At 43.3% G+C, this 25,805-nt stretch overlaps 1 protein-coding gene across 2 annotated transcripts in view; it reads left to right on the top strand.

Moving 5' to 3' along the window:
- piezo2b (piezo-type mechanosensitive ion channel component 2b) overlaps positions 1-25,805 on the top strand; it is a 71,809-nt gene that overhangs the window by 34,923 nt on the left and 11,081 nt on the right. Inside the window, exons 18-40 of one of the 2 annotated variants that reach the window (XM_058060993.2) lie at positions 207-484; positions 3,979-4,139; positions 4,234-4,410; positions 5,312-5,434; positions 5,520-5,720; positions 5,782-5,986; positions 7,603-7,704; positions 8,492-8,657; positions 10,226-10,469; positions 10,794-10,911; positions 10,993-11,149; positions 11,286-11,375; positions 13,141-13,259; positions 13,392-13,460; positions 16,344-16,450; positions 18,031-18,129; positions 18,475-18,595; positions 20,842-20,916; positions 20,988-21,154; positions 21,255-21,448; positions 22,603-22,776; positions 24,363-24,953; positions 25,105-25,363. In XM_058060993.2, coding sequence (XP_057916976.2) covers positions 207-484; positions 3,979-4,139; positions 4,234-4,410; positions 5,312-5,434; positions 5,520-5,720; positions 5,782-5,986; positions 7,603-7,704; positions 8,492-8,657; positions 10,226-10,469; positions 10,794-10,911; positions 10,993-11,149; positions 11,286-11,375; positions 13,141-13,259; positions 13,392-13,460; positions 16,344-16,450; positions 18,031-18,129; positions 18,475-18,595; positions 20,842-20,916; positions 20,988-21,154; positions 21,255-21,448; positions 22,603-22,776; positions 24,363-24,953; positions 25,105-25,363 — 3,997 coding nt within the window. The remainder of the gene's footprint in view (positions 1-206; positions 485-3,978; positions 4,140-4,233; positions 4,411-5,311; positions 5,435-5,519; positions 5,721-5,781; positions 5,987-7,602; positions 7,705-8,491; positions 8,658-10,225; positions 10,470-10,793; positions 10,912-10,992; positions 11,150-11,285; positions 11,376-13,140; positions 13,260-13,391; positions 13,461-16,343; positions 16,451-18,030; positions 18,130-18,474; positions 18,596-20,841; positions 20,917-20,987; positions 21,155-21,254; positions 21,449-22,602; positions 22,777-24,362; positions 24,954-25,104; positions 25,364-25,805) is intronic. The other variant, XM_058060995.2, reaches the window with a different exon arrangement.

Below are 25,805 nucleotides of genomic sequence, written 5' to 3'. Positions count from 1 at the left end.
GTGCATAAATCATAAATGGTTATTGATGACAAGAGTTGAAGATGCATGTGATGCTCCTTACTTTAAAATGTTTGGTCTACAGTGGAATACTCAGAATTCTAATTAAATCAACTTCAGAGAGCCAGTCAACGGCTTGGCCCGATGCGCTTGAAAGTAAATAAAAGTGACAGAAGGTCCTCCTGTCTGTGTGTACCGTCACCCACCAGGTTGGCTCACCCGGACGGCAGCCTGGCAGACCTTACCATGCTCAGCGTTGGCTCCGCCGACGCCTCGTTGTCCAGGAGTAGGGAGGAGCAGGAGTCGCAGAGCGAGCGGGCCGACTGGGGCATGTCCGCGGAGCAGACCCTAGTGGTGGTGACAGATGATGCGGGATCGGCTGGCACCAAGCCTGGCAGCCTCTCCGACACCAGACAGTCCAGCACGGACGAGAGCCACCGCTTCAGTGTGGGCACCGAGCCAGAACCAAGTACCGAGCAGAGCTCCGGTAGGGGCGATGGGCATTTAATTTTCTACAGAAAAGTGGTCTCATTCACCATAAGTCACTTTTAAATGCAAATGTTGATCTGAAATTGTGAGAAAGTTAACATCAAGCGAGCAGCACAGTTTATGGGGGTAAGCCACAGGGGGTGCTGGAGCCTATCCCAGCTGTCTTTGGGCGAGTTGCGGGGTACAGCCAATCACAGGGCACATATAGACAAACAACCACTCACACTCACATTCATAGTTGATGTTAAACGGCGATTTATCTTTTTAAAATGTCAGATTTTAACATACAGCCAGATGTGTTGGATCCTGAATCCGTTCCGGAAGTAGACTGGACAGTCCAAAGTTTCTCAAGAAAAGAGGTTACTTTAAGACGTCACTCAGTGGTAAGTAGTTTTAGCATTTTAGCGTTTTCTACAGCATCTGTAAAGTGTGATGTTTTTTGCAGGACTACCAGTCCTTGGGTAGAGTCACTGATTGTGTTGGGAAATGGCCATTAGCAACTGCGCTCCCTGTATGCACACTCTATAATGCTACACAGACAAGCACTTTTGCTCCATGACTTACACATTTAGGACACTGATAAACTGTTACTTACTGCTTGCCCTTCTGACTCTTCCACACAACCAAGTAACATTGGAAAGGCATCAGGCTTTGACTAAAGTTTGTCGGCCAGTCCAGCTGGCCCATGAAACAGTCCAGTGTGAAATGCTGCTGACAGATTAAAATCTTTTTCTTCTGCTGGTAGGAAATCAGGAACTCCAGCCACTTATGCCTGATGGTGGCGTCTTTAGGAATTGTAAACAAATGTGGCTTTCCCTTAGACTCAAAGAAACACTTTTTAAAATCCATTGCTAAGAATGCAGAGCTCAGGGGAGGGCAGAGAGCTTAAAGCCACGCCCATAAGGAAGCCCACTCCTCTGTGACATCACAAAGGAACAGTTGTGCAACGCCCTCTGAAACCGAGCGTCTTGAGCCATCCCAAACTTCTTTCAGGGCTCACTTCCAAATGCGCAAACCTCATTATCTGAAACGTGGGCATTGTTTAACACCATACAACACATAACATTCTAACTAGATTTATAGGTCAGAAAAGTGGGAAAAGGATAATAGGTCCCCTTTAATGTATATACTGTATTTGTGAAAACCACTGTGGTAGCTACCGTTTACAATGAAAGCAAGTCTCTTTCTTGAGGCAACCCCAAAAGTTATCTATTTTTGTGTGTAGTTTGTCATTCCAAAAAGAAGTAATGGCAATGACTAAAAGTGTGATGATGGAACGCGTCGTTAAAACCAACCGCCACCATCTTCTAGAGCAGATTGATTGATATAAATGCATTTCATTCATTAGTGGAAATCTGCAATGGTGGGCTTTCAAACATTGTTTGAGAGTCCCAGTAAATCTTCCTTCCAGGATCCAAAGCTGCCCTACTGGTGTATCTGCGGCCCGCCATCCGCTGCCGCTGCCCTTTAAACATTGCAATCACAGCCGCAGAGGTCCATCCAGTGCACATTTTTGTTTCTGTGAGATTTATGTGAAGTTTTCTGTTCTGACACAGCACATACATAGATACATACATAGATACATACATACAGTAAGTCAAGCTGTGCACTCACTTCAACCTATCATTGTTTCCTGCAAGCACAGCTGTCCCCTGTGTGTATGTGCAATGTTTTTATTTGACTAAAATGTTGTTTATACGCACAGAACATAGCATAGTTGCAATAAAACACCATCTGGGGAGTAACAAACTGTTTAATGACCTCAGTGCACCTTCTTTAATGTGACAGCTTCAGCAGTTTTAATATTTAATGGTGGTGTATCATCATTACCTTTGTCGGTGAATTAATTGCATGGCACATAGTCGGTTCATCCTCATCTATTTGCAGAGGTCGTGAGCACAGTTTTATTTGGAATGCATCAGGGTTGCTGGGACCATCATGGGTTGAATGTGCTCAAAATGTTTAAAATATACTGTTACACACACTGAAGTCTACTATAAATGTTGTATTAAAAAGAAAACACAAACAACGCATATGATATACTTTCCTTGGCAAATGGTGATGTAGCTGTGGCAGCTATATCATGCTGCACACTTTCTCTGTAAATAAAGGAACAGCATGTATATTGTTAAGGCCATATTGTTCGTACCACCAATAGCGGTGCGAAGGCCCTTTCCAAGCTGCTGTTTATTATTAGGGCCCGAGCACCAGTGATAGCTGTGCAAAGGTCCTTTTGAAACTGCTTTTTGTTATTATTCATTAATTCATTCATTCATTCATTTATCGCGGGGGTGCTGAAGCCTATCCCAGCTGTCTTTGGGCGAGAGGCGGGGGACTGGTGGCCAGCCAATCACAGGGCACATATAGACAAACAACCATTCACACTCACATTCATACCTATGGATAATTTGGAGTGGCCAATTAACCTAGCATGTTTTTGGAATGCGGGAGGAAACCGGAGTACCTGGAGAAAACCCACGCATGCACGGGGAGAGCACGGGTCAGACTCGGGTCTGCTAGCTGTGAGGCCTGCGCGCTAACCACTAGCCACCGAGCAGCTTCTTCTTGTTATTATCCCAATTTAATTGCATTTTCGGGGTATTAACAGTCATAAAAACTTCCAAACACAAACACACAAAATTCACTCAGTGGCACATCTTTAAATAATAATTCAAAAAAAAAATTACCCGCCACTATTTTTGCGGATCGGCACAAAATTTGAATTTGAAATTTTACGTCAATCATGACAGGACACAGAAAAAGGTCTCAATAACCCATATTGCCAAACTAACAGGAGGTCCACCATTATGGTCTACAGTGGTGATTCTAGGGCGAAATCCAGTGGTTGTATTTAGATGAACTTGTCCTAGCGAAGGGGCCGCATGGTGGAAGAGTGGTTAGCCACACAGTCAGGAGATCGGGAAGGCTTGTGCGTGTGTTGGTTTTTTCCAGGTACTCCAGTATCCTCCCAAAAACATGCTAGGTTAATTGGCCACTCCAAATTGTCCATAGGTATGAATGTGAGTGTGAATGGTTGTTTGTCTATATGTGCCCTGTGATTGGCTGGCCACCAGTCCAGGGTGTACTCCGCCTCTCTCGCCCGAAGACAGCTGGGAATAGGCTCCAGCATTCCCGCGACGTCAGTGAGGATAATACTGTGTATGTTAAGTTGTCTCCACAAAGTCAGTAATTGGTACAAATGATTAAGACAACACCTTAAATCTACACGTAGCTCACTATCTGAGTTTATATGTTAAACAAAAAGTTTGTAACGTACATTAGCCTCAAATTCATTTACGTATACAACTTCCTACGCAAAAGGTCGTGATTTATAAAAATAATCTTTGCGTGAGAATGTGCCCACCGTTCCACCAACCAATGACAGACATGTTTGTTTTGGTTCGGTCTGCGGCGTGCAGCCTCTAAGTGCTCTTGTTAGATGGTGGTGAAGCGGCTGCGGCAGTTTACGGCACGCTGTTTTCATCTCCTCAGACATGAAGAGCAAATGGCACCTGGTGGTCGACCGCCTCACTGTGCTCTTCCTCAAGTTCCTGGAGTACTTTCACAAGCTGCAGCTGTTCATCTGGTGGCTCCTGGAGATCCACATCATCAAGATTGTGTCGTGCTACATCGTCTTGTTCGCCATCCAAGAGGTAACCTAAAACAAAACGGGAACTACAGAGCTGCGTCTCTACAAATGGGGGGGGGGGAGTCCATCTTCATCATCGCCTTTTCTCTCCTGAGCAGGTGTCTTTGCTCAACTATGTGTTCCTGGCGTCATGGGCCTTCGCCCTGCCCTACAGCCAGTATCGCCCCTTGGCCTCCAGCGTCTGCTCTGTGTGGACGTGTGTCATCATTGTGTGTAAAATGTTGTACCAGCTCAAGTCCATCAAGCCGCTGTCCTACTCCAAGATGTGCACCATGGTAAGCCATCACAATACAATGATTGCTGCTAATAGTAAAGCTGAGCACCTTTTCCTCCTGATTTTAAGTTCACTTTTTTCATAATTTTGCTGGTCCTCTGACTTTTAGACAGGTTATATACAATATGTCAAAATATATTGAAATAATTGAACATATGTATATGTTGATTCACGTTGAATGACATCAACCAAGAAGGGAGCCACAAGAGGGCACTCTTGGCTTGTGAATTTAGTGAAGTGGATGAGATTGGGAGCTTGGTGAACTTCCGTACATCCACTTACCTTTGATTGTATTTTCTATATTATGTAAGGCAGGGGTGGGCAAACTACGGCCCGGGGGCCCGCCCCCTTTTTTCCAAAGTATTTCATTTAAACTCAACATACAACCTGGCATCGTGGCTTGAGCCAACCTTTTGATGGTTGAAGTAGCTGTTTAATCAATTTGGTCTGCTGTTTACAAAGTGCTCCTGAAAAAAGGGACACAGGCACATAATAATAATACATTTAATTTGTAATGCACTTTGCATCAAATGACCTTGAAGTGCACATGTAACAGATTGCATGACTTTTACAGATACAATAATTCCAGGTGGACTGTTAAGTGTAAAATATGTCTGACCCCCCTGTCAATTTTGTTAAATCAATGCGGCCCGCGAATCAAAAAGTTTGCTCACCCCTGATGTAAGGTAAAAGTACTAAATTCATTACAAAACAACAAAAAAAACAAATTAAAACCGTCATACACTCCCACCCAAGAGAGATAGCTCCGCAGAGGCAACTAGGCACGAGCTTCTGAAGCATGTCGGCCTCACCCCAGGATATCCGCAATTTGAATCTCCATTTGGTCATCTTTCTGTCATAACTTAAACATTTGCATTATCTGTGTGTATTTCCTGTGGCAGCCGGCAGCCTACACCGCTGAGCAGGAGAAGGAAATGCAGGACTCCGTACTCTATCAGGGTCTGGTGGATCCAGCCAACTGGGTGGGCCTGCAGAAGACTGACAACCTGCTTGGCTACATCAGGGTGAGTTCCAGAAGGCAACTAACAGGGACTTGGTTGTAGACGACCACAATGTAACCCGGCGGTTTATTTTTATTTTTTTGTGCAGCACAACCTCCTCATTTTGGCCATCTTGGCATTCGAGGTGACCGTTTATCGCCATCAGCAATACTTTCGACTGAGAAACAAGCTGGCGCCTCCTGCCGCCAGGATCATTTTCCACGACATCACACGACAACACCTGGACATCGGCATTGTCTATTTCATCAAATACTTCATCAACTATTTCTTCTACAAGTTTGGACTTGAGGTAGGACTCCAGTGGGTCCTAGCATGTCAGAGATGAAAACATGATGTACTTCTATCAACAGACGTGCCTGCTGCTGGGTGTCAATGTGATCGGGCAACGTATGGACTTCTATGCCATGCTCCACGCCTTCGCCCTGATAACGGTCATGTACCGACGCAGGAGGAAAGCCATCGCCGAGACCTGGCCCAAGTACTGCTGCTTCCTAGCATGCATGCTGACTTTCCAGTACTTCGTCTGCATCGGGATCCCCCCGGCCGCCTGTAAAGGTACGCTGACGTTCATCAACTCCATTCCTGATAAAATGGAGTTTCAGCACTGCTTGAGTAGATGTGTGGTGCAAAAAACACGACTAGACACTTTGGCGACAGAGACGGGGAAAAAGCTGGAACAGAATCCACACTTAAGTTAATTAGATTTGTCTTCATGTGAATGCTGACTTGATGTTTGGATGCCAATAATAATAACTATAATGCTCGTTAATACTGTATATCACAGCATATTAGGGCTGCAATGATTATTGGAATAAATAAGTAATACATTTAAATAAGGCCTTTCCTGTACATCATCCCCTTGTCCAAAGTGCACTGAATTGTTGAACGATACACAGTGACACCATCTGCAGGTCTTTGGCGCTGGTCTCACCATCCTTCACCTTTGCTTATCTGAGATTCTAAGATCTCACTCGGGTCCTGAACTAGAACTGTCCCTGTGGTCTCCCATTTCCTCACTATGTCCCTCAGAGAGGAACCTGACAGCCGAAATCTCTGAGCTAGCTTTTGTATTCTTCCCCTAGGTCAGGGGTCGGGAACCTTTTTGGCTAAGAGAGCCATGAAGGCCAGATATTTTAAAATGTGTATCTGTGAGAGCCATATACATTTTTTTAAACATTGAATGCAATAAAATGTGTGCATTTTTATGTAAGACCAACAGTTTTAGATATAATGGGCTCTAATTGTGTAGACCAGGCACACTACCCCACGCCAATGGGGTGTGGCCAGCACACTTTTGTGAGCAGCGCAGTGTCTAATAATAAATCAAATACTTGTTGCCATTATTACAACTTCTGCTGCTGCATAATTTTGCACCATACTCAGTATATTTCATTCTTTTGGCCATCTTTGCCAGAAGGCTTGGTTCTGCAGCTTTAGCTAGGTGACTATTTGACTAAAGGAGAAAAGTTTATATTTACATTTTGACATCTCAATGACCGAGGTAGACTACCGCATTACCCAGTAATAATCGAGTTTTGGTGTTTGACCTGGAAAATATCAGGAAAGATAGATATGGTCGGCCGTATTGCAGTAGAAAATAGATGGACGAATTAAAATGCATAAAAAAGTTGTTGACTTTGAATATTATTTTAACATCATTTCTGTGATGTTTACTTTAAAATGTTAGCAAAAATACATTTTTATTGTGGTAAGAAATGCTTGAGAGCCAGATACAGTCATCAAAAGAGCCCTACCTGGCTCCCGAGCTATAGGTTCCCTACCTCTGCCCTAGACCATGATGTTGAACAATCTTTGCTCTCAGGTCATGTGACAGTTGTTTTGAGGCTACCATGGTGCTACTCTTCAGAGAAGATGCAATTTGCAATTGGCCACCTTAAATACCCTTTCTCATGATTGGCTTCACTTGTGTATGAAGGTCAAGGGTCAATGAGATTACCAAACAAATTTTGTGTTCCAATAAGTAGTGTTAAAAAGGTATTCAAATCAATAAAACAAATGTATGCACCTGCCTACTATGGTTGAAATAATTATTCTACACTTTCTGTACATCCTATATACTTCATTTCACTTCTCATCTATCAGTGTTTTGGTCTGCTATATGATATGTTTACCTATATGACATACATTCTTTGTGCATGCTCTCATTTCAGACTATCCTTGGAGATTCCCAAACTCCAAGACAGACTCCAATGTGGTCAAGTGGCTCTATGTCCCCGATTTCCTCTCCAGGCCCAATCCATCCTTCCTTATCTGTATGTTTAATCACTTTTATTCCTCCAAGTTGTTTTGTTTGAACATGCTGACAAATTTAAGACAGTTACAGTAGTCCCTCATTTATTGTTGATAATCCGTTAGACACCATTGTGGTGAGTGAATTTATATTTATTTATCACATTAAATATTTTGGCAGTTAGAGCATAGAAAAGCAGTTTACTACCTTCTAAATATGCTAGAGCCCTCTTGATATGATATAACACCCCTATAGTTGCCTTTACACTCCTATTACCCAATATAGTAGAAACAATGACTCATAAATAATGACTCATAATAAGACTTATACTCCTTTGTGTTTATGTTTTATGCTAAATGCATTAATTGATTGATTTTTTTAAGAACTGATAGTGAAGCTGTGAAAGAGTGGTGAGGGATTACTGTAATTTGTTTATGAGCGGGCCCTTCCTGTTGTCTTATTTTTGGAATGTTTGTCACACGTAAATGTAAAACCAAACTTACATGGCCCTGTGTGGAAAAGTAATCCCCCCGCCCCGTTTAAAACTGAGATTAATTGAGATATATCAGTCTGCTAAAGGTTCTAAAGCTTTGGGACTAATGGTGAGAGCCATTATCCACAAATAGCAGAAACGTGGAACAGTGGTGAACGTTCCCAGGACTGACCTGCCAACCCAAATTTACCCCAAGAGCACAGGGTTGACTCAGTCACGCTTTTTCACAAACTGTATGCCCATGAAGGCAATACTTCCACAGTGCATGAACAACATTCCAGACGATGAAATGGGCTCCTCTCTTGCCTGCCTCCAGATGACTTCATGCTGCTGCTGTGTGCCTCGATGCAGAGGCAGGTGTTTGATGACGAAAATAAAGCGGCCGTCCGCATCATGGCCGGAGACAACGTGGAGATCTGCAGGGATCTGGATGCATCCTCCTTCAGTGTCCACAACCCGGTCCCGGATTTCATCCACTGCAGGTAGACACTGAACTACCCGACTACCCTCTGTGGTAACATTGATATATTGGCATTAAAATGATTACACTGTATCGGTTCTTCCAAATACTAGCATTGATTACTATTGCGAAACAAGGAGCGCTGCAGGTGCTGCTTATTGCACCAAACAAGGGAAATTATGGCAATTTTCCAATTTTGGTCATGTTTTAAATCAGTGGTTCTGCACATTGCGGATCCATTCTGAGTGGGTGGCAGACAGTAAGTCAATGACATGAAAATGTCATATAGAACTCCTGTCTGACATCCATTTTCGATGCCACTCATCCTCACGAGGGTCACGAGTAGGCTGTAGCCTATCCCAGCTGGCCTTGGCTGAGAAGCGGGGTACACCCTGGACTGGTTGCCAGTCAGGGCACATATAAACAAACAACCATTCACACTCACATTCATACCTATGGACAATTTGGAGTGGCCAATTAACCTAATCCACCTGGGGCAGGACCTCATTCACAGCCTGGATCAAGCACTCCACCCTGTTGGCTGTTGGCCGGGAGAAGCCACCCGCTCTCGACGGGAAAGGGGCATTAAGGACGCTGGAGGACGACATCACATTTTAAACACAGATAGTTCTGCACAAAATGTGTAACAACCGATGTGAAGACTTAGTAAGTGTGGACCTCTGTTACCACTCTGAGTTCATACACTGTAAGTCAGGGATCTCCTGTACTTCTACATTGACAAAATGAGTCCAGAAGTCTTGGAATTGTGACCAATCACAGCGGAGTGACCTAGCCTGAAGGCGAGGTGGAATAATTTCAAACAGACTGTTTTGGAAATCCAATCCAGCTGGAATAAGTGCAGATTCTGGAAGATCTAGAAAGCTTTCTGTGCTGATTATTGTATGTAGCTGCTCTACAGGAGTCCACAACTCAACTCAATACAAAATACACGAAAAATGAGCTCAATTGGTTGAGCTCATTTCAGAACCCACAAAAACTGGGAAAAGAGAAAGCCACTGTATCCAATCTTGTTTTTATTCAATTGTTAATTTTTTTTAGGACAAACTTGGTCTTAATGTGGCCATCACTCGACTCCTTGAAGTGGATGCCAGGTGGAGTTAGGAAGGTGTGGTCCGCAGCATCGATCCCCTTAGCGCTTCACATTCCAGTGTTTTGTTGCACAAAGTGGACACGTCTTTTATTAACGCACTCTGTGTCCATCAACAAGGCCACACGCCACGGCCTCCCTGCACTTATTCCACCCCTTCCCCCCACCACCACCGCCAGGATCGAATTACGGACACGAGGAGTGGGGAGAAATCCATAATCGTCAAAAACACTGTCGGTCACTGCGCTACTTAGGCACTTTTGCCCTGTGCTCTAACTCAATAAATAGCTTTCAAGTATGGAAAAGGTATTTTCTCGCTCACTCATCAGGCAGCAATTGATCATGGCAGCAGTGTTGGTGGTGCGTCTTATATACTATAATGCCATTAACATACATTCATTCATTCCCCTGCTAGCTTACGAACACACCGACAACCGCAAAAGCTCTGGCTTTAGCAGTCACCCGATTTTTTCCCTCACCAGGTCCTACCTGGACATGCTGAAGGTCATCATGTTCAGCTACCTGTTCTGGTTCGTCCTGACCATAATCTTCATCACGGGCACCACGCGTATCAGCGTCTTCTGCATGGGCTACCTGGTGGCGTGTTTCTACTTCCTGCTATTTGGTGGCGAACTCTTGCTCAAGCCCATCAAGAAGATCCTCCACTACTGGGACTTCCTGATCGCCTACAACATCTTTGTCATCACCATGAAGAACATTTTGTCTGTGAGTACTCACTTTAGCAGTAATGACCTATAATGAGGTTTGGGATGGTTCTGAATGCTCTGATTCAGAGAGGTTTTTTTGTGGAGTTACTTACTTACTTACTTTATGGGCATGCCCTGTAGACCAGATGGGCTCTAAGACTGCCCTCCCCACAGCTCTGCTTTGCCGTTTACAGTTGTTAGCTATAGCTCCCAGAAAATCTTTCTTTGAGACAAGCTCAGGCAGAAGTGGTTGGAGTTGGTGATTCCACATGGCAGCTCCACCAAGAATTGTTGTTTCTGTCTTTGCTACTTTTATGAAAAAGAAAGAAATTGTCATTTCCAGATCTTGGCTTGTGGTTACATCAACTCACTGATCCCAAACCAGTGCTGGCTCATCCAGCTCTTCAGCCTGGCCTGTACCATCAAGGAGTACAACATCAACACCAATCAGGACCACCTGAGTAGGACGAAACACTGTAACGTCACATTGTCCCGCCGACCCGCTGACGACTGACATGTTTTATGTGTGTCCGTGTGAGCAGACATCGACGAGAAGTGCGAGCTTCCCAGTGACGAGGCGGGCATCATCTGGGACAGCATCTGCTTTGCCTTCCTGCTGCTGCAGCGTCGCGTCTTCATGAGCTACTACTTCCTACACGTGGTGGCCGACATCAGAGCCTCGCAGATCCTTGCTTCTAGGTATGAATGCTCATTTTGAATGTTGGAACGTTAACACGATAACACGGTGATGATCCAAATGAAGACTGGTCAGCCATGGTGGTAGTCCACTCGATTTTTTTGTTGATGTTTGTGCGTGCGTGTGTGTGTGTCCCAGAGGGGCGGAGCTTTTCCAAGCCACCATAGTGAAGGCGGTACGGGCGCGACTGGAGGAGGAACGGAAATCTGTGGAGCAGCTGAAGAGACAGTAAGATTCATTTTTTAAAATGTCTTGATTTTTATGACATTACTTTATTATTCCTTTTTCCCGAGCCAAGGACAGTTTTGCTAACATTTTTTTTGGAAAAAATAGGTAATTTAAAATTTGTCTTATATTCATGGGAGCGACACCTTTTTTTTAAATACTCATTACATGTACAGTAATCCCTCATTTATGGCGATATTTATATATACTATATATACTATATATATACTTATTTATAAATGGAATATTTTGGTAGTTGAAGCACAGAAAACCTCCTTGTGACTTTCTAAATATGCTTTTTAACATTAGAGCTCTCCAGACATGAAATGACACCCCTATAGTCACCGTTACCCAATATAGTAGCCATAATACGCGCGGCAGGCTACAGCTGCTTGTGTCAACCAGATTGAAAGTCGTCGTTTGAAAGTCAGATTGAAAATCTCCAGATTCCCTTATTTTCATTTTAGGGGATTTTAAGAACTTAAAAAAGACACTTCCAACTTACCAACACTATGTTGACAATAGGTGAGGTGACAAAATCGAGGTGAGGTGACAATCGAATTCAAGACGTCTCTTGAATTGTATTTTTAGCACATGTAATTTGGTCATTACATGTTTTTTGTGGTCAAGTGGTTAGCGCACAGACCTCACATCTAGGAGACCCGAGTTCAATCCCACCCTCGGCCATCTCTGTGTGGAGTTTGCATGTTCTGCCCGTGCATGCGTGGGTTTTCTCCGGGTACTCTGGTTTCCTCCCACATTCCAAAAACATGCTAGGTTAATTGGCGACTCCAAATTGTCCGTAGGTATGAATGTGAGTGTGAATGGTTGTTTGTCTATATGTGCCCTGTGATTGGCTGGCCACCCATCCAGGGTGTGCCCCACTTCTCGCCCGGAGACAGCTGGGATAGGCTCCAGCATTCCCCCGTGACCCTCGTGAGGATAAGCGACAGAAAATGAATGAATGTTTTTTGTGGGACTAACAGTTTAAAAAAAACAAACAAACAGACTTTTCGTGAGCAGAGCAGCTCGGCGCACCCACGCCTCCCACGCTGGGAATAGACCAGGCAGAGCTGTCAACCTTTGAGAGCACCTTTTGGCGTGCTGTTTTGTCACAAAATTGTCCCTGTGACAAGCTGGATATGTGGACACCTTTCCTGGTGCGCTACCACGCTCACCTCAGCACAGCCCAGTCTACCAAATTAGTGTCATTTTCACAAGTTTAGTATAAGTACATTAGAAAGGCCAACAAGTTAGCTCGGTAGCTTGCTATGCGAGCAGCAGCAGCCATAAGTTGTGTGCTTGCAGTGATCCTGTCGCCTGCTCAATGTAATGTAACCAAAGAATAATAGGGGTTTAAAGGCAACTATAGGCATTCTGTTTGATGTCTCCAGGGCTCTAATGTTAAAACCCATATTTAGAAAGTCATAAACAGGTTGTCTATGCTCTAACTATGAAATATGAATGTTATGAAATATGAATATTGAATCCTACTCTGTAGAAATTATGACTTTATATTAAAGATACAATTTTCAATGTTTTTTGGTGCCCCCTGGAGGCCATGGCATATTGCCACACTTTCAGCGATGCTGAAACATCACACAGCACAAGCATAATGCGTTCATATCAGTGTTCTGATTTCCAATTATGTCTAATTTAAGTGAGGATGATGCGGAGGAAGCCTCTAAAATGATATTATATCAACACAGTTGATACATACTAGCAACACAGAATGTTAGATTCCATTTCTTCTTTGTGATGTCACCAGGATGGAGCGCATTAAGGTGAGGCAGCAAAAGTTCAAGCGGGGCAAAGAGAAGATGCTGAGCATGGTGCAAGAGTCTGCAGAGGGTCAGACGCTCGTCCAGCCCCAGGAGGATGATGACGGTATGACAAAGGTCTACCTTGAGATGGTCACATGATGATGGGCGTGCTGCTGCAGGAACATAGCCACATCTTCCTCTTCATGACGTTCAGTTGTTTTTGAAATGCTGTACTGATGTATTTGTTAAATTTTAGGAGCACAGCGAGCGAAAGCCAAGACCAAAAAAAAGCACTGGTGGAGGCCGTGGGTTGATCATGCTTCCAGTAGGTTGACCCCCCCCAACCTGCCTCCCCTGTTTTCTCATCCTCCACTCTCATTGGCCCTTGTGTCCTCGACCAGAACGCTGAGGATTCCCATACTGTCCAAGGGCTCAGAAGGCACCATCTGCTCTCCAGACTTTAGTCCTTTTCTGTCTCTATTTAAGGACCCTCATTGGCTGTCACTCCATGCTGGTGTGAAGAGGCACTTGACACTTGAAATGATCTACTATGTGTCTGCCGCAGCATGATGACATCGCCTTAAATAGACATCAGAAGAAGGGCAACAATGAGAAAACGACTAATGGCTGGAGTTGCATTATTTTCTAACCCCATAACGGCCTGAAGAGCCCGCAGTAGGGAATCACTCACTTTTACAATGTTTTCCTGCAAAGATATGAAGTCTGCTCACCTTTTGTTCTCAGTAGGTTTCATTCTTTGCCTGCAGACATGATCAGACCAACAGGTATCACCGGGGAAAGATGGCTTATTTCATCATTACTCCTCCAGACAGGACAGGTTTATTAGCGCAGTTATGATTTGATCGCCGTTTGGTTAGTCAGCAGCATTACTCCAACACTGCAGAACTGGTTTCCATGTTAGTTTGGAATCTTCTGGTATATGAATCAATGATGACATTTTGGTGTATGAATGAATGAAAGGCGCAAAATGAATGAATTATCTTCACCTTAAGGGTGCTACACTTATCACCATGATGGTCCGGTACAGTGACCGCGTTACTGCAGACACTGATCCACCTATCGACCTCACGCTCCCCCCTTCCCTCACCCATGAACAAGACCTTGAGATACTTGGCCTCCTCCACCTGGGGCAGGACCACATTCGCAGGGGAGAAATCCACCCTTTTCTGACTGAGAACCACGACCTGAGTCTCATTCCAAAAGCCTCACACTGAAATGCAAACCATCCAAGTAAACGCTGAAGGTCACAGCCCATCAGGACCACATCGTCCAATATTTGAAACCAGGTCTTCCCGATCTCCTGACTGTGTGGCTTACATACCAACCACAGGAAGAGGAGTGTGATCCCCCCCCCCCATAGTTGGAACACACCCTCCGGTCACCCTTCTTGAAAAGGGGGACCATGACCCCGGTCTGCCAATCCAGAGGTATAGCTCAGCCACGGTGATGGAACTGTTGGCGTACGTCCGCTTCCTCTATGGAAGGTATGTCAGTGGGATTGGGATCAACCTCCAACTACATCCTCAGACAAGGTCAGCAGGCCCCCTTCCCCACTGTAAACAGTGTGGGCACTGTTTCCCCCTTTCTGAGGCGTGGGACGGTTTGCCAGAAGTGGTGCTCCGCGGACCCATCGAACTCCTCCCACACCCACAAATTTTTGCCTCAACCAGTGCCGAAGCCGCGTGCCATTTGGCCTGACTGTACCTATCAGCTGCTTCAGGTGTCCACCATTGGGGTTCGGGGGGACTGGCACCCACCACCTTGCAGCCGCAACTCTGGTCAGCTGTCTCCGAGATGGAGGCAAGAATATGACCCTTTCGGACACAATATCCCAGTCCTCCCCGGGATGCTGGCGAAGCTGACCAAGACTACACGAATGGGAGACTCTGCCAGACGTTCCCAGCACATCCTCACTACACTTTTGAGTCTCCCAGGTCTGTCCCTCTTGTACATATATATGTATGTATACATGTACATATGTGTGTATATGTACATATATATGTATGTATACATGTACATATGTGTGTATATGTACATATATATGTATGCATATGTGTGTGTGTATATGTACATATATATGTATGCATATGTGTGTGTGTGTATATGTACATATATATGTATGTGTGTGTGTGTTTGTGTGTATGTACATATATATGTGTGCGTGTGTGTATGTACACATGTATGTGTGTTTACATACATACATAGAACGAGGGTGACTGTATATATATACATATATATATATACATATATATATACATATATATATATACACAATATAAGTATACAGTCGCCTTTGTTCTATCACAGTTTTTATTCGTGAATGATGGCTGTTAAATGATTATGGCCTGTGTATTTAATTTTGACATTTTTATGCTTGAAAATGCTTAATTTAGGCAAAAATCGGCCCAATTTGTATAAAAATATACATATTTATATAAATATAAATGGGCCATAGTCAACTGGGAAGTAGAGTCTTTATTCATTCATTTTCATTCATTCATATATCGCTTTACCATCAAGTGCAAATTCAGTATATTTTATTTGCACTCTGGGCTCGATTAGCTGGCCTGAATCAAGAGGTGTAAATGGCTATGTATAAATATGAATGGGCCATAGTCAACCAGGAAGTAGAGTCTTTATTCATTCATTTTATTCATTCATACATTTTTGAAAATCCGTGCTATATTGAAACTGAAATTGAAAGCCCAAAGTGTCGAGGAATTACTGTATGGCTTTACAATCAAGTGCAAATTGAGTATATTTTATTTGCACTTTGGGCTCGTTTAGCTGGCCTGAATCAATAGGTGTAAATGGCTATGTAAGAATCAAATTCTTGCTTTTAATATTGCCTGTGTTACCTGATTGGTTGTCACTCATGTCTGCTATTGCATTCCCCCTTCCGGTTCCCAACACTTGAAATCATTTTGCCGTCTCCCAGTATCCTGTCACCTCCCACCTGGCCACACTTCTGTTCAAGGACACAAGTCAGCCTTGTTGCTTCTAACTCTCCTGTCCACTCCAATCATCACTGTGCTTTCTGCTCATAGCCATGTTAGCCACATGTTAGCCACATCATTTTTAGCGTGTCAAGTTGTCACCTTTCACTTTGTTGGACTTTTCCCTTCAGCTCCCTCCATGTCTTATTGTTGTAGCGTCTGTAAAGTGACCTCTGTGCTGTCCCTCTCAGTGGTTAGAAGTGGAGAATATTACTTGTTTGAAACCGACAGCGAGGAGGAGGAGGAGGAGGATGAAGAGCAGAAGGAGGAGGAGCCACCAAAGAAGTCTGCATTTCAAGTAAATTCCAGGCCAATTTTTCAACACTTGAATACTATCTAACACAACATCAATAAAATATATAACATACAATTGTTTGAGCAACATAAAGTCAGTCGTGGAAAATAAACAAATTCTTCATTTTTTTCTTCCCAAAGCCTCTTGGGTCCAAAAACATCTTCCCTGAGTTTAAACAATGTGTTGTTTATCACAGCTAATTAGTTCCAGACCCAACCACAAAGTAGGATTCAATAAGAAATTGAATTTTTTCATAGTTAGAGCATCGAAAATGTTTTAACATTATTAGAGCGCTGTAGACGTGAAATAACACCCCTACAATAGCGTACATACACACTACCTCTTATAGTGGACATGATGAGACATAATAACTCATTATGCATGACCGTTGACTTTGTAAACCAGGGGTGCCCTTTACGCTGATCGCGAGCTACCAGTAGACCGCCAAGGTGGTTGGGGGTCGATCACGTAAACGTCACTGACATCAGTTAGCTGACATTGCTCACCCTCTGCGTTTGATGCCACCCACGTAGATGTAAGATGCCAAAATCCCTACCAAAAGTTACCCTTTTTCTTGTAGCTAGTTATGTAGAAAACAACTCAATTGCTTGATGGGTTTGCTTTGTGTCAGACGATTTTTTCACGATGTATTGGAAAATGTGGCCATCGCTGAAACCTTTTGAATATGTTGCCTTTACTTTTGGCTGCATTTTTATTTTGCATGAACTGTGTGTAACGCTGCACAGTTATTTTGACTGACATATTAGTGCTACTGTACGGTTATGTACACAACGATTGAGGAATTATGGTTTATCTTTATATTGAACATCATTATGATATCAACTGCTTTGATTACCTTTTATGTATTAAACATAGACGAAAGCTGAGAAATACGTATCTATCTCATCACGCTATTATCCAGCCTATACCGATACTAGTGGTGGGCATAACCGTTCATTCAGTAAAAAGATTTGTTCATTTCGGTCAATTGATCTCCCCCTGTGCATAGACCTGGTCAGCCGTGTCGAGTCAGTCCGTTCACTCATGTTCACATTCGTTCCGACTCAACTGTCGGTCGACGAGTGTCAGTCAATCTCTTGGTCTTTCAGTCAGCTAACCCCACCCACCCACGGAGCGAGGCGCGCTGATTGGATAAGACAGGCAAGTACGCAGATAGTCCCGCCCTGCAAAAGGAATGGTGAACTGACGCTCCAGCCAATCAAAAAAAAAAAAAGTATTTGCAACTGAACGGGTATTTTAGGGGCAGTGACCTCGTTCATTCCGTTTACAAAAAAGAACTAGTTCCTTTGACCCGTTCGTTCATGAATGACACACCACTAACTGATATTACCCTGGGATTGATCTTTTTAATGATGGCATTTGTGCTGTGGCATTGCTGCTTTCTAGCCTGCATATTAACATGTATAAAACCCAACACCACATCTCTAAGCTACTACTGACTAACACTTTACTAATCCTCCTCCACCTGTGTCTCCTCCCCACCTGTATCTTTTCTCCACATCCATCTCTCTGTGTTCTCTCTGCGTACCTTTTCTCCCTTCCTATATGTCCTCCCCTTATAGCGAGCTATCGGGAAGTTTGTGTCGGCAGTTCTGGCTTTGCCCAAGTCTGTGATAAAGCTTCCAAAAACTGTGCTTCATTATGTAGTGAAAGCAGGCAAGGTAAAGACCAGCTGAAGTAACACAACTCTTGTCTTTTGTGCATGACACATGTTTACTATCGAATGGTGCGGTGTTTCTGGTCAGTGCACGAGGAACATGTCGCTGCTTCCTTGTGATTGTAGTGTGACTTAATGGACTGGAAAATGTTGCATGGAGTCTGTCGAATGCATATTTGTCATAGGCCTGCTTGTCTATTTTGTGCATTTATTCAGCAATTGACTCAGTATTCTCAGATTTAAGAGAAACTCATAAGTGGATATTGAATGAGCATGAGTGTGCATTTCCTGTTGCTCTTCACTCTCTGTTTAAAGTCTACCACTAGAGTAACTGATTTGCACTCTGCAGTTCCTCTACCACACCTGGATCACTGGCCCCAAAGCTGCCCTGAAAGCGCGAGGCAAGGGGAAACGCAAATTTTGGAAGAGATACTCAAAGGGAGTGCAGCACAAGAAAAAGAGAAAACAGGGTAAGCAGAAAACAAAAATAGGAATAAATATAATACTATATGTATATACAGTTGAATATATATATATATATATATATATATATGGTAATGATTTGAAGAAGAAACAAAGCTTAAATCCTACCCTTCCATCTGGTACTTTTACAATCAGTAACTGTTAAATTTGTTCACTTCCTGCTTTCCATAATACAGTTTAAGTTTTTGTTGTTTTCTTTTTTTTTTTTTTTTATAATGTACCTCGTACCGAAGTAGGAGGTGATATGAGCATCCAATGCCATAATGGGTACCATAGTAAGTGTCAATATAGTGATATATATAGCACATCATGACTGGTTCAAGACTCTTCATCCTTGTATTTAGCAAACATCAACTGCTTGTATTGTTTCTTGAATTGGCTCATCGTTGTGCATTGTTTGAGGTCTTTACTCAATCCATTCCATAGTTTGATTCCACATACTGAAATGCTATGGCTTTTTAACGTAGTCCTAGCATAGAAGTGTTTCAAATGTACTTCTTCCCTGAAATCATATTTCTCCTCTCTTGTAGAGAAGTATTGGATGACATTTTTAGCTAATTGCTTATTTTTAGCCTTATGCATTATTTTAGCTGTTTGAAGATGAACTATATCAGCAAGTTGAAGTATTTGTCATTTTAGAAATAAGGAGTTAGTATGTTCTCTGTAGGCGGCATTTTGAATTATCCTTACTGACCTTTTTTGCAGTACATTTAGCGAGTGAAGATTGCTTTTATAGTTATTATATTTCCACACAATAAGTAAGATATGGTAGAACCAGAGAGCAATAAAGAGTGCGGAGTGATTTCTGATTGAGAACAAGTTTTGCTTTGTTCAATACTGAAATATTTCTGGCCACCTTATGTTGTATATTTGTAATATGAGGTTTCCAGCTCATATTTTCATCTATTGTGATCCCCAGAAATGTATTTTCGTTCACCTTTTCAATGTCCAATCGTCTATTTGTATTTGCTGGTGCGTGTCCTTTCTGCTGTTACCAAACAGCATGATTTTAGTTTTACTTAGGTTCAAGGACAATCTATTATCATCAAACCATCTTTTTAGTGTGACCATTTCTTCTCTGACCTTTCTAATGATTTTGTCTGTACTCCCTTCAGAACAAAAAGCAGTGGTATCATCCGCAAATAATACCAGCTAATACCAACTTGCAGATGTGTATTCTCCTAGCTAAGTAGCTTTTGACCCAGTTCAGAACTAATCCTCTTATTCCGTACCTTTCTAATTTAGTTATTAGGATGTCATGATTGATTGTATCAAAGGCTTTTGTCAGATCCAAGAATACTGCGGCTGCACACTTCCTTTGATCTAGCGCGTTAGTGATTTCCTCCGTAATTTTAATCAGTGGCATGGAGGTAGAAATATTAGCTCTGTATCCATACTGACTTTCTGATAGTAATTAGTTTGCATTAATAAATTTATCCAGCCTGTTGTTGAATAGCTTCTCAATAATTTTGGAGAATTGTGGTAGTAAGTAGACTGTCCAATAGTTTGTAAATTGGTGTTTATCACCATTTTTAAAAATTGTTTTCATTTCTTGGGGAAATCTTCCGGTCTGAAAAGATAAATTGCTGATGTACATCAGGAGTTCTACGATCTCGTTAACTCCCGTTTTTATTGTGTCCATTTCGATTCCATTACAATCAGTTGATGTTTTTGCTTTACAATTATTGACAATGTCAATGATTTTCTTTTTTGTTACATCTGTCAGAAACATAGAATTAGGATGTCTTTCCATTGTTTCATTCCTTTTCTTGCTTGTCCTTTCTTTTGGAATCCCTTCTTCTAGTTTGGGACCAATATTGACAAAGTAGTTATTGAACTTTTCAACTGTCTCATCCATATCATCATTATAGGTGTTTCCCACCATGAAATAATTATATATATATATATATTGATTTTTTTTTTTTTTCCCTCCGGACTATAAGTAAAACTTTTTTCATAGGTTGGCTGTTCCTGGACTTATACTCCAGAACGAATTATAAATGAAAAAAAGTGTTTATGTTCCATAAACACTGGACACCTTTTCTGGCCCCATACTGTCCTGGGTCTTGTATCCGTGTGCCCGCCAACTCACATGAACCCCGATTTACGTATAGGGTTCCGATTTCCTGTTTAACACTACTCGGAGCTTAGATTTTTAAATGTGTTCTTCCATTGTTGCCTTGCAATCTAAAACTTACAAATACTGTAGTTGAACGAGGCTCATTGTGTCCAGCAGCTCCCGTGGGCATCGAGGTGGGCGAGCTGTCAGACAGCCAAGAAAATGACGACGACAACAATTCTGGCCCAGGTTTGTTTCTCATCCTAACATCGCTCCTCTTGTGTCGAAATGTAACCTGTAAGGTAACCTTGACTTTCCAGACAACATCATGAAGCGAGTGTTCAACATCATCAAGTTCACGTGGGTGCTCCTGCAAACCACTGTGGACAGCTTCACTAAGTGGATGAACGAGGTGTGTAGGGAGTATATCGACATCTCCACCGTGCTGCGCATCGAGCGCTGCATGCTCACCAGAGAGGTCAAGAAGGTGAACCGAACTCTATCATAGCTGTATTGTCTTACAAGGACACATGCGGAATAGATTTATACATATACAACATCTAATAACTCCTCTGTTGCTCCATTAGGGCAACGTGCCGTCCCGGGAGAGCATTCACGTTTACTATCAGAAGGCCATGAGGCTCAACCTTTCGCGGCAGGCCAGCATGGACCTGCTCAGTGAGGACGAATCGATAGGGGGCTCGACGAGGCACCGCCGAGGGCGGAGGGGCTACCCCATGGAGAGCCAGGCCTCCACGGCCTCCAGGGACAGCGTATCAAGGTGCGCTGAGACTTTCATTCATTCATTTTCTACCGCTTATCCTCACGAGGGTCGCGGCGGGTGCTGGAGCCTATCCCAGCTGTCTGGGATAGGCTGGTGGCCAGCCAATCGCACTATAGACAAACAACCATTCACACTCACATTCATACCTATGGACAATTTGGGGTCCGGAGTACCTGGAGAAAACCCCCCCATGCACGGGGAGAACATGCAAACTCCACACAGAGATGTCTGAGGGTGGAATTGAACTCGGGGTTCCTAGCTATGAGGCCTGCGCGCTAACCCCTGAGTAAAACAGAGCTACCTTCTAAAGGCTTGCTATTTTCCTATGAATTTCCATAATGTTTGCTGTGAGAACTGCTTCATAGACTTGGCAGTTTTGCCCGTTCCAGTCCACTTTCCATTCCCTTTCATTCCATTCTCCTTATCCGAGTCCGGGTCATGGGGGCAGCAGTCTCAGGAGGGAAGCATAGACTTCCTGGTCCTCGCCCACCTCTTCCAGCTCAACCAGCTCAGTCAAGGTCACCGCTTCCCCTTTCTGAGGTATCGGACGTTTTTTGTCAGAACCTGTTCAAGGCTGACCAAAAATTGTGCGCCATGGCCTCACTGAACTCCTCCCACACCGACCACCACCGAAGCCTCGTGCCGCTTGACGGTACCTGTCTCACAAGCCGTCCATGCTCAATAGGACTCCTTCTGGATAGGCAGCCCTGACCTGTGGTGCCCACCAAGGGGTATGCCCACCAGGGGCATATACCTGTAGCCCCAGACAACATAGCTCCTAGGATCACTTTGGCACTCAAACCCCTCCACCATAAGGTGATGATTGACAGAGGAGACCAGTAGGTCAGATGGAGGTGGTGTAAATAAAACTGCTGTGTGTTGCCAGGTACATTACTTCTACCTACAGAACTGCAGTGCACATTGAAACCGTCATGTTTAGCTTGAAGTCTATGTAGTTAAAGAGAGCTCTTCTTAAATTAAAACCTCATGAAGTTGTGCTTGTGTTCAAGTTGTGGCCAAAATCAATAGTAGAGTCATGTTCATATTTCTGGTTATGAAACCATAAAGGCCTTCCATGAATGACGCATCCCAAGTCATCTGTCCCTGTTGACTAACATTCCATCTCATCCCACCGCTGCCATCTCCCTCAGCGCCTACACTGAGGCCACCACGCTGTTCTCCCGCCAGTCCACACTGGAGGACCTGGACGGGATGCCGGAGTGCATCCCCAAAACCAGCGAGCGTGCCCGGCCCAAGCTGCGTAAGATGTATGGCCTGGACGTGTCCAATTCGTCCATGGACAGCTGCAGTAGCTTCATGTCCAGGTGCTGCGGATGCGACACACACACACACATACAACTGTGTCACATCCATCTTATCGTGTGTGTGTCACTTCATCATGCATTGGCGACCTCTGCCAAGGTGTCTGACGCACATTTTGGTGTCACACAAAAACAACTTCAATTTCTATTAAATCAATATAATATATCAATAATAATATCAATTTATGGCGGCATTGGTTATCCCTTGTTTATAAATTGAATATTTTGATAGTTAACCATGGAAAACTTTTTTTCAACATTATTAGAGGCCTCTAGACATGAAATAACACCCCTATAGTCACTTTTCCACTCCTATTGTTCAGTCAGATTTGTCTTATTTGAGATTGATTTGATGAACGTGTGTTAATCAAATGACAATTACGATATGATGATACAAATTACGATGACTTGGTCAATACCCATCTGACATAACAATTATGATACTAGCCGCACAAGTCGCACTTTATTTCATAGGTTGGCTGTTCCTGCGACTTATACTCCAGAGCGACTTATATATGAAAAAAAAATGTATGAAAAAGTGTTTATGTTCCATAAACACTGGACACCTTTTCTGTTTATGTTTATTTTTTGTGTAGCTGAATAACCATTGTGTTAGCATATCTTACACCTATTCAGCCTGTTCTCTATTCTTTTATTGTTAGAACTTGCCTTCCAAGAGGACGTAATGTCTGTTTTGGTCAAGTAGTTTGGAAAATACATTACCTGCAAAAAATGCAACTTATACTCCAATGTTTTTTTCTACCTACTTTCTACCTACCTACTATTTTTGGCCTTGTGCGACTTATACTCGCTTATAGTCCAGAAAATAGGGTATTTTACCAAGACTCGTGAGAACCCTGGTATGTAACAACTGTTGTTGTTCCTAAGTTACAACTGTGTGGTAATGAGGAGTAATTTGATGCTTCATTTAAAGTTGATCAACCTAATCTGAGCTCTTGTAAATTGTTGAAGTGTGAAATGAAACTCAAGAAAATCTAGTGGAAGTCATATTGATAAAGCGTCATCTATGTTCTTCTCAGTCTTTGCCAAGTGCAGACCATAAGTCCAAAAGACCTTGACACCTATTACCCAATATAGCTGACATAATAAGAGAAATAAGACATTTATAAAACTTATGCTTGAGTGTCTTCCTGTAATTCTTTTCCGATGGCTGGTATGTTTTTGGATCATTTCTGCGTTTGGGGCATTAGGCCCTGTCGGCCATCGTAGTGCTCAGATATTCAGGTGTATAGTTTTACATATATACTACTTAGCTATCAAGACCAGACCATTTGAATTTGTATCAGCACCAAATTGTACACCTTCACACTGAAGACTGCCTTCCTGCTTGAATAAAAACACGTTTCATCTACGAGGATGAAGGACAATGGCCTAGCTATCCCATCTAAATCGGTCAAAAAAAAATCACGAGTATCTAATTAAAGTTCATCTCCTTTGCAGAGGTAGCCTAGTGTTTTTTTCATCTTCATTCAAAACATTGCCTGCCTTCGTATATCTAAAAATATCAAACTGGTCCTGAGTTTTCATCCTTGATTGAAGCAGTCAAAGTGTGTCATGCTCTATTCCAGACAGGGCACCACAGAAACTATAGAAGAAGAAGTGGGCGATGAGCGAGCTCAAGAGAACGATGAGCCACACTTTCCTTGGAAATCCCAGGAGTTGGATGAACCGGAGGAGGAGAAGGGCGGAGCTTGCAGTCGAGGGGGCACCGAGGAGGAGGAGCAGGAAGACCAGAACAATGACGAGGAGATGCCTGGTGTAATTGAAGGACAGGAAGTACAGAACGAGGAAATGAATGTTCTCGGGGGGTCTTTTAGCCAAGGGGAAGGCTCCTCCCACAGACCGCAGGAAGTGGAATCTGTTGGCTCCTCCCAGGAGAAAGTCATCAGCGAGAGTGATGATGTCACGCAGGAAGCCCAAGTGGGGACGTTCTGCCCTGGAGACACCGATGCCTCCAAGACGTCTGATGTCGAAGTGCCTCCCAGCTACAGCAAGGCGGTCAGCTTCGACCGACTGGAGGTCAGTGATGATGACAGCGATGTCGACAGGAGGCGGCAGCGCATGATGATGACCTCGGACAGTCGCTCGGACAGCAGGTCTGACATCATGCTGCCCTCCATGACCACTGAGCTGACCGCCAGTGAACTGCTGCTCAACAAGTAAGTCCCCTAAACACGAGAAACGCTTTTATATACGATGTGTACGATGTTTCTGGATGTGGTGGGTGACTGTGACGTAGTGGACGACCGCAAACAATGCCCTGAGGAACACCACTTGCATGTGAGCATTCTCCCGCTCTCTGCCTCCCAGGATGTTTTATGACGAGGAGCTGGACCAATCAGAGAAGTTCTACAACAGCCAGCCGCTGGTGCTGCAACTGTGCTATGCCCTCTACAACATGTTGGTGGCGCACTCCGAGATGGTGTGCTACCTGGTCATCATCATCAACCACATGGTGTCGGCCAATTTTGCCACCCTGGTTCTGCCCGTCACCATCTTCCTGTGGGCAATGCTGTCAGTGCCGCGGCCCAGCAAGCGCTACTGGATGACCGCCATCGTCTACACTGAGGTAGTGTGGACTTGGAGACAAATACAACTTCCTGTCTACACTTATTGACATTTCAGTCTGGGTTTAGAATTTGGTACTTTATACAATAAATGTATTAAATAAATGTCAATATTGTAAATTATTTCTAGTTAATGTGTATAACATTCTAAGTATTGCTGTCAAACGTTATGCACTTTAAATGTAGATTGTAGTAATTCCAATGATAATTAGCTACAGGTAACATTGAAGTACATTACGTACATTACATCGTCCCTTGCTGCATGGCAATTGGAATATCACTCCCTCACCCCCATCGCATGTTTTCAAAAAATCATTAATTACTGATGGCTGCTGCGTGGTTGAGTATGGCCTATTATTAGTCCAAAAATACTGAAAGACAAGTACACTAGTAAGTTATGAAACATGACGTTAGATTACATTTACCTTTTCACACTGCAGGAAA

This window comes from Doryrhamphus excisus, linkage group LG2 (assembly GCF_037039965.1).
Source record: "Doryrhamphus excisus strain RoL-2023G ecotype Guam linkage group LG2, RoL_Dexc_Guam_v1.1, whole genome shotgun sequence".
Taxonomy (NCBI): Eukaryota; Metazoa; Chordata; class Actinopteri; order Syngnathiformes; family Syngnathidae; genus Doryrhamphus; species Doryrhamphus excisus.
The sequence above is the reverse complement of the archived record's forward strand: the minus strand, read 5'-3'. Positions and strand labels throughout refer to the sequence as shown.